The sequence below is a fragment of the Nestor notabilis genome, unplaced genomic scaffold, assembly GCF_000696875.1.
Source record: "Nestor notabilis isolate BGI_N333 unplaced genomic scaffold, ASM69687v1 scaffold6868, whole genome shotgun sequence".
In the NCBI taxonomy this organism is placed as follows: domain Eukaryota; kingdom Metazoa; phylum Chordata; class Aves; order Psittaciformes; family Psittacidae; genus Nestor; species Nestor notabilis.
This window is the reverse complement of record NW_009940495.1, coordinates 81806-91261: the sequence shown is the minus strand read 5'-3', so window position 1 is coordinate 91261 and position 9456 is coordinate 81806. Positions and strand designations below refer to the sequence as shown.

General features: G+C 41.0%; 1 protein-coding gene across 1 annotated transcript in view; it reads left to right on the top strand.

Annotated features, from left to right (window-relative positions):
- The window catches only part of CCDC127 (coiled-coil domain containing 127), a 1633-nt gene extending 1513 nt beyond the window's left edge, over positions 1 to 120 (top strand). The window contains 1 exon segment of the mRNA XM_010020374.1: positions 1 to 120. This exon segment is cut by the window's left edge and continues 12 nt beyond it. Within this exon segment, the coding sequence (XP_010018676.1) occupies positions 1 to 120 (120 nt within the window).
- Positions 121 to 9456: the final 9336 nt, after the last annotated feature.

Here is a 9456-nt window from a genome sequence, read left to right as displayed (position 1 = left end):
CTGAACCGAAATAAAAGTCAAAATGGAAGACTTATGTGGCTGTATCTGAGATACTGGGAACTAGCTATTGAGTTACAGAAGTTCAAGAGGGCAGAAAAGGCCATGTTAGGAAAACGATAAGCAAGGGAAGTAATGGGATTTCACGTGATCCACTGTGCATAGTAGGGACAATCACAGTTATAGTCTGAAGCTGTTAAATTCTCCTACTGTGTTTCCTGCTTGTTGCACTTGTGTTTGCATGGGACTTGTGCAGTGTTGCTGCATTTCCTTTCACTGTCTAACAACAGATGCTCCAGTGAGTATGCATGCTCTTAAACTCTGTGAGTGTGTTTGTATTGCAGACTGCAGCATAGCATAGAGATATGCCAGCTTCCACAGGTACCAGAAGCAGCAAAACTACTCAGTTTAGAGTGATTTACCTAGTTGATGGTCGTACTCCATCAGCAGAGAAGTGTGATTTTTCTCCCCCAAGTGGGGTAGCATCTTGTGCTCCTAATCCCTGATGTTTTACATGATGTCCCAACATGTGAAAAAAACCCAAACTTTAAACAAAAGTTTGTTTAAGCAAGACTGATTTTGAGGCAGAGATCATGTTTGAGCAAGCTTCTTGCCACATAAATCCTACATGTATATACGTACATTTATACAAATATATATTTGTGAATGTGTGTGCATATAAATATATGCGTTAGTATTCTGAGGGAGGGGAGTAATGTCATGTTTCAAATTAATCAGTCTTGCATTGTCTTCCAGCTTAATATACAAATAGTACTCTATGAATTAACTATCCAAAAGATGCTAATTAAAATAACACATAAAGAAACAGATTGATGGAAGTCTCATTGGAGCTAAGGATCCATGGTTGAATACTTCAGAGTGTATAAACTCAAAGTTTACATTCTCACCATTCTGGAGATTTATTAAGAATGCTTATTTTTTTCTTCTCAGTCAAGGTTTAAGTTGTAACTTAACAGCGTGCCTCAATTATAGATGTCACCGTGCCACTGCCTCTGCATCCTAGCACTGGCTGCTACCCAGTTAGCTTGCAGGAACCTCCATGGGTTCCTGCCATCACACCTGGCTCAGACAGGTCCTCTTTGTTATTTGCAGATAGAAACCTAAATGCAGCCTGCACTGGTAGCCAGTACCTGCCTCTCTGACTGACTCGGTTCTCACGGAACTGAAGTATACTTTTCCATGACTTAAATGCTGAGCTCATGGTTCACCACTTCACTTACTCATGACATTGCGAGTCTACGGATATACGAGCGTTGCAAATTTTTAAGGGGGCTTTTTAGCTTAGTTAGCATAGGCAAATAAACATATCTAGATTCAAACAAAACAATGCATTTCCATGCTTGAAATCCCTAAGGCTTTGAGTATTCTCTGGGTCCCTGTAGCAGTAGGAACTACTTCCTTTTTTCAAATGTGCCATGTATTTTGGAGAATAACTTTTTTTAATTCCTCCTTTCTAAACTAGCCTTAGACCTCACGGGGCTCTGTTTACCCTTTTGTTTGTAACGTCTGGTCTTCTCTGCTACTTGCCCTTGATTAGTGTTGGTAGGCTGTCAGTTCTTTAATTAGCAGTTCTTTATTTACTGAGGGCTAGACTTGACAAACACATTTTTTCTAGGCAATCAGCTACTGCATGGCAGGGAAGCAATCCAGGAGAAGGCCCATCCAGGTTTTAACAGAGAACTCCAGCAGATGTGAGGTTTTCTTTTAGTGTTTCCTCATGGTTTCATTTCAGTCTGGGCAAAGACAGAAGACAGCAAATAAATCCTTTGAAGTACCATCTGCTACCTAATCCAGTTACTCAGCAAAAATATCTAACGTGAAACAAAATCCTTAAACAGAATATGTGTTTGCCAACTACTCAGTTTTCCAGTTGTGATTTTGCTCCCCTTGGTAGTACTAATTATATTGTTGTATTGACTTATTAGTCTCTCATGTACTGATTTATTTGTTTAAAATTAAAAGTGTAGTAGATGGACAGACCTGGAAAATAAATAAATAAATAAAGATACCATCACAAACACCAGAGAGGTCAAAGCTTGTCTGGAAGCCAAGCGTGCTGGCTGGGAGATGAGAATGCAATCAAGTTAACTACTTTTGTATGACAGCCTGAGGCTAGCTGCTGTAGCTGCTGCATTCACATGCCCTTATTGCCCAGAAGAACAGATTAGTTTGAGTAACTTACCCTGTGTATAATTCCTCCAGGATATGGGAATTGTCTGACCACACAGCTGTGGCACATTTCATATGTGCATACAGGCAGTTAAGCAGCATAGCTGACAAACAGCAGCCGGTGAATCAATGCCAATGTATTTGAGAATCATGCCTTGAATTTGTACATATTCATTAGTTCTTAGCATTAAAAGGTCAGGCGTTTTATGCATTTTCATTTTTTTCCCAGTTTGGCACTGACATCATTCAAAATGTTTAAAAAAAATGTAATCAAGAGGGTGAAATATATACTTTATACTTTTTTCAGTATAAATATATAAGCTGAAGCATCATACACTCGATTGTGCAGGGTTGGATGCAACGTAATAGATGTTTGATACTCGCTTTCACTTTTTGAGAAGTATCAATTATTTATACAACTAATTGTTGAACTATCATTCATGGATACTTTGCAGATCATCCTATTAAGACAGAAAAGTTATTCGAGGAGGGTTTTTTAAAGTGTGTGACTGGTTTAGAAGCACCAGTCCTGATAGTTTCTACCAAAACTCACGTGACATATTTTTGAAACATTACCCCTTTGTAGGTAATTATGTTGAAAATTCTATTGTGAGCTTTATCTTGCCCAACAGATGTTGTTCTGGACTGGTTATTTCCTTGGAAGTGCCGATATATATGTAGAATGCAAGAATAATTTGTTTTAGAATATTTCATGAACTTATTTTGTTATGAAAATTGTCGCTCACCTGTTAAACAATAACAATTAATAAAAACCCTTACATATTTCTGCACTGGTTTGTAACTTGGGCAAGGTGGGGGGCGAAGTGGCATTTGCTGTTCTATTCCAACTTGACATGCAAATTGCTCAATTTTAAGGTTTTAAAACACAAAGGTTTTAAAAATCTACAGTTCGCATGTAGAAAGTTTTATCCTTGGTGCTGAGAAGAGAGAACGTTGGAAAGATTTTTTCTGTTTTAGGAAAGAACTGCATTGTTAAAGAGGTAAGTGCACCAGCTTTAACTAAAGATGAGTGATTAAAGATGACCATCCTACTGAAAGACTGGAGTAATTCCTTCTGTTGTTATGTAGGGTACTCTGCCTTTCTCCGGGATCCCTCTGATGTATCTCTCATTCTGCACATCAGCTCCTTTTCATTTCCCTGTGGATTTTATCTTGCTGCTCTCTGTGAGGAACTACAATCCAGCTGCTCTACGACACTGTTTAGACACTCTGGAAGTCCTTATTTGCTTCATAAAAGATCCTTAATCTCTTTGTTTTTGACACATTCCTTCACATTTACCCATTCCTCACCATCACAGCTATGTCGTCCCCAGTCCATACCCTGCAGAGCAGTAGCTGTGTTCCTGTGAGTTTCTACGTTTAGACACAGGTAAGGAAACACCCTGAGGCATCTTGTGCTTTCAGTAAAAGCAAAAACACGTGTTCTGTTTGGTCTGTTTTGGGCAATACAGCTGCTGTCCTGGGTGCGTGCAACCCAAAGAGAAACACAAACCACACTCTTCACAGAACTTGGGCTGAGTGCTAGAAAAGTGCTTCTAAAGCGGGGTGGGCAAAGAGGAGCAGCCCAGAGGCTCTGGCCTTCTCTCACTCCTTTTGCCTAAACAGGTCCTGCCAGAAGACTGCTGATATGACATGTCTTGCTCAAAGAGATGCTGTGCTCTGGAAGTGACAGCCCTGTTCAAGCCTTCCAGAAGGGAAGGGTCTTTGGAAGCCACTCATTGCCTCTTGCCCTTTGAATCATGTTTTTGAGCACTCCTGCATTAAGAAAATACTGAGTGTTCCTCTGTGGAGGATACAAGGCAGAAACAGTGGCCAACAGTTCAGGTATTATGGTAAAATGAAAGGAATTTAAGTTACTGCTGTGATAAAAGAATGCAGTTCAAGTTTACTCAGTAGTTAGAGTCATGGTGCTGGATATGAAGTCTGTGCCTGTGTGCATGCCAAGGCCACTTAGTCATTAACTGACTGCCTTGTCCAGGAGCTCTCCAGCTAATCCTTGCATAGCTGAGACACTGAAATGTAGCGTAGCTTGGCAATGAGGAGATCAACTGATCTGCCAGCCGCTTCACAACAGAACAGTTGACTGATGGCTGGGGGAACTCTCCCAGCAGCTGGTGCCACTCCAGTGGTTTCCCTAGGGAGCTCCTGCTGGTAGGCAGGAGCTCTGCTCCATAAAGCTAATAGACACTTTATATCTGTATGCTTAGATATATTGCTTATATATCTGTATGCTTTGATATATTGCTTATTTATCTGTATGCTTAGATATATTGCTTAACCACTTGGGGTGGAGGATCCAGTGCACAGTCAGGGATTTCCCCAAGCAGTTCCTGTTGTCACTTAAGGAATTGCCCAAGTTAAGAAGTGTTTTGAAGGAGTTAAAGGAACATGTAAAAGGTCAGTACCTGACCTAGATCAGGTAAGTTCAAAAGACCTTGTCCAGACTAACCCTCAAAGGACCGGTATTAGCGGAACTTTGACTTACAGATGGCAACACGTGTGCTGGGAAGTAACAAGGAACACAGAACTCTTTTGATACTGGAATCAACTTACATGGCAAAACTGAGACCTATCACAATCTGGTCAACCATCTTAATACTCTTTCCACGGATTCTGACAACAAAGTTTGGCCTGCTAATGGCTGATAGGTGACAAAGAGGCCGTATAGCTGAACCTGGGTTCTCTGAGAGTGTACTATCACTCAAAGTCATCATTCAGTATGCTAGGAAAAACCACAACCCTTGTGGGCAGTATTCACAGAAGTGCCAAAGTCTCCTACTTAGTGACACATGAACACACCTTCTGGTTCAGAAGTAAAAAGAACCGTCTAAGCACATGGTCAGATGAAACTTGGTCTGGAAGTGCCACCACTCATCTGGAATTGAAAAAGGATCACTACTGTGTATAGTGCTAATGGAAACAACCAAACAACCGAAAGTAAATGGTGCCTCTGGAAACAAAAAGTGTGTGCAGAGGGACTGTGAGACCTGCTGTGATGGCCATTTGCTGTTGTGCACCCCGACAGCTTCAGGCTGATCCAAGCCCCAGCGATCCAGCTGCTGGAAAAATGCCTCTTCACTCTTCTCTTTATAACTGCTCCCGCAGACCTGTATTTCTGAGACACCTCACCTCCAAACTTGACTTCCACAACCAGAGCAAAACCCTCAGCTAAAGCGGTTGGTGCTCCATATTATTAAATACTACCTCCCTCGTGTGGCTGATGGCTCTTACAGCCAGCGCCTCAGCAGTGCCTTCTGTTCCCAGGAGCTCTTCTTGAGACCATCTCTGATACTATATGATCAAAGCTGTCTGCTCCAAACACGACTGGAGTGTAATAACAAAAAGATGAGAAAAAGCATGGTGTTCAGTGATCAATACAGAATTAACTTGTTTCCACTAAAGTGGGTATTGCAGTAGACCTCCATGCAAAGATGGCATGCAGGAGTTCGATGTAGCTCCGGTTAGTCTCACTGTGTACTGCAGCACTGGAAAAGAAAACAGTAACAACTTTGGTTAAAGAACATCGTTCATGGCTTAATGAACATGGCAAGCAACAACCTGCAACTGACAATGTGTTCTGCTGCCTGCTAGAGAAGAGGTGCATGTGGTGAGAGAGATCCAAGCAGTAGCACTTTACTGGCTAAGAAGTTTAGGGCAACACTGGCCACCATGAGATCAGGTAATTTGGTGCTATCCACAGAAGCATTTCTACACCTGTATTTCCCCCTGAAGTGATTCCAGAGATGAAATGCATTCTTCAAAAATGAAAGTAATGTTTTGGGGATCTTCTGAATGTATGCAGTGCAACATCAAGGACAGCCAATCTCCCTCCCTGGTGTCAACAAGAAAAGCAAAACATGCTTCTGGATGATGCTGCTGGAGCTGACATTACTTCAATGAAATATTTTGTGCATATAAAACTTAGATCAAGTTGAAGATCTAGAGGACATTTCTTGACAAGCTCCGTTACCACTTGCCATTGATTATTAGCCTTAAAACTAAGCAACTCTGAAGCATTTTGCCTGTATATTTTCTACTCTAATATGATCATTAGCATACTCTGGGCTGGAGATTTTGAGTCTCCTCCTGATCTTGGGATTCAGTGCTACCTCTCTGCATAGCTGGTCAAGGATTTTACCCTCTGTTGGCAGCTTGTAAAAAGATTTTGTGTTTTCTCTGCATATTTTAAAAGAGAGCATTTAAGTTCACCTCTGTATTTTCTTTTCTTCTTCTTCTTTGGCTTTTTAATGAACAAGCCCCTGCCCAGCTTTGCTGGTTGCTCCTTGTCTTCCCCTTCACAGGATCTAGCCAGAAGAGGTTCCCTCAATGGAGTTCACCTCCAGCTCATGGTGGAGGGCAGAAGAAGACAGTTGCTTCAGCCAGGTCCTTCAGTCAGTCAACTCAGCTCATTCACAGGAGAGAATCTGCCTTTCTCCATACGGGGATGGCTTCCTGCAGGGCAGGTGAACTGTGCTGGTCCAGAAGTGCCCACTTCTGGCATGGAGACCCCCACAAGGTCAGAAGCAGGAGCAGCTGCTAGGTGGTCAGTTTGAAAGAGGGTGTCGGGTCCCACTTCAGGGCAGGACAGCTTGTCTCCCAGCAGGGGATAGTCACCATGGAGCCCAGACTACCACAGACACGCTGGGGGCTGCCTGTAGCCCCTTAACGTGGCTGGGTACCGCACCGTACCTGGACCTTGCTCAGCAGAGGGAAGTGAGTGGCTCCATCCTTGCTATTGTCTTGATTTACATCCTTGATATCCTTCTACTGACATTTATTTTCTTTACTGCTAACCTCTCTCATACTTTTTCCTAACATCTTCATCATTCTGTGAGATGAAAGGCATTTTCATCCAAGAAAAAGAATCATTCTATTAAATATTCTATGGACATCCCCACATTCTTCCACAAATGTGTATGTGTGTATATTCCAGTAAAATATATGACTTTTAGAAAGGAGACATTTCCTTTTTAATCAATTTTTTGTAAAATTGTGAGTTACTTGCGGACAAGTTAGCTTACCTTTCTGTTTAGCCTCTTTTAACTTTTGAAAAAATAGTACATTAAGAACACGGGGGTAGTAGATAAAAAGACAAATGTGTCATTAGAAACGTTTTAATTCAATAATCCAATCTAAAGATAAGAACCATTTTTTCCTTCATTTATAATTAGCATTTTGCAAAACATGTATTGTTTGGCAGCCCATATTGTGAAAGGATTGATTTCATAGAGGTTTATTATCCACAACAAACCCCGTGGGACGTGATGAACTGAAGGAGAAGTTTACCTTACGACAAAGGGAAGGGATCCGATAAATAAGCAGGTGACTGTGACTACTGCAGAGTAGCCTCAACTTGCTTGTTCAAATCCACAGGGTGGCAATATAGACCTCTCCGTGCAATTGCGGGTCATGTTCGGTCTGGTGTCACTGCTACAGCAGGTCCTTCAGAAAAAGGTGCTGTGCCTTCCAAGATGACCAGCCGTGCAATTACACTGATATAGAAATTTGAGCTAGATGCTATGCCAACATATTACTACTGCAAATATTCAGCAACTGACAAATAACTAAGAACCACTGGACACTGGCATTACTGAAGTAAGATAAGCTTCTCTGGAAAGATATTTTAGATTTATTCTGTAGAAAACAAATCTGGAAAGTTGGGGTTTTTTTTGATGCTGATAGAAACTGCTTGCACATGAAACTTAGCAGGGGGAAATTTTCAGATCATCCTACACAAGTGTGAATTTGTTTCATATCCTACCAATTTACCCTCATATAATTTGATTCTCAAAGGAAGCTACATTCATTCCCTCCTTGTCAGCCTGCAATGTGCTTACGGAGAAACATGCTATTTTAGGCTCAATAAATTCTATACAGAATCCTGATTGTCAAAGATTTCTAATTACATAAAGTCATTAAATTGTAGCTGTTAAGATATATTGTGCGGACAGCATGTAATCATGATCTGATTCAGTTACTGAAAGAAGTTCTACATACGACTTTGCTAAGATTTAAAAGTTAAGCCTATAAGTCAGGGAATGTAGAAATATTATGGGAGGATGTTGGGTTTTCCTATTTGTTTTCAGTCTGCTCTTTACTACTCTCTCATATTGCCTACACCATGAATACTAGGGTTATCTTCCTATGATTCAGGAGGCAGAATAATAACCCAGATAAGCTGTGAGCTCCTGGACTGTGCAGTTTCTTGCTATTGACCAAGAGGTCAATGTCCTTCAGCAAAACTGGAAGTTGGAGAGGTGTATTTTGAAAGTTCTGTATTGCCACTTATAAGTGAAAATTTGTTTTTCCTAAATCAGGGAAAAACAGATAGTGTAGTCTTTTTGGAGTTCAGCAGACCAGTTGCCACTTGACTGGATGTATTAGCTGAGCTAAACAGGAGATATAACATGAACGAAGAACTAGGTAAAGAGCTGATGCTGATAGCTGTGCTGAAAGCTGAAGTGGCATTCTAAGGGAGGTTACTAATGCAGTTCCTCAAGGATGTTTAGGAACAGTCATTCTTTCACTAATGACTACAGTAAAAAAATAGTGTCATGTTAGTGAAATACTTATGACAGTCTCAGAAGTGTAGTAAATGCTGAAAATGTATCATTCAGGAAGAACCGAGTACCTCAATGTAGCAGAAACAGGGTGAAATTTAAACTACACTTCTTGTAGCTTAGAAAAAGAAGTTCTGCTGCAAGCTAGGAAATCCTTAGTTGGAATCACCAAAAGAGAAGAAAGATGTTAATCCAGCAGTTAATCAGGAGACAGCTCATCCACAGAACTGACAGGGTCATGAAAAAGGCAAGTGCTATCCCTGGGCAGACTGATAGAGATATTTCAAGTGAAGTTAGGGAAATACTAACACCTGATTATGAGGCACAGGGAAAATCTGTCTGGGCTACTGTATACAGCTGCCCATGTCAACGATAAAGACTTTGTAACTTTTATATTCAATAGGTAATGAACAGCCTCCTTGGGGCATGGGAGCACTGAAATTCTAAACCAGCCTTCTAGAAATAGGGAGTACAAAAAATCAATTTTGAATCAACATGATAAGGTTGCAAAGGGATGCTGCGATGCGTTCATCCTCTTTGGCAGGGGCTGGACTTACAAGATCCCTTCCAGTTGTTTATTTTCACCACCCTGTATCATTGTATGCAATGAGCCTGTAGGGCTTAGCTGACAAAAATCTTTCTCACCACATACACTGTGTAAGATTTTATATATAGTTTTCAGTGGCAA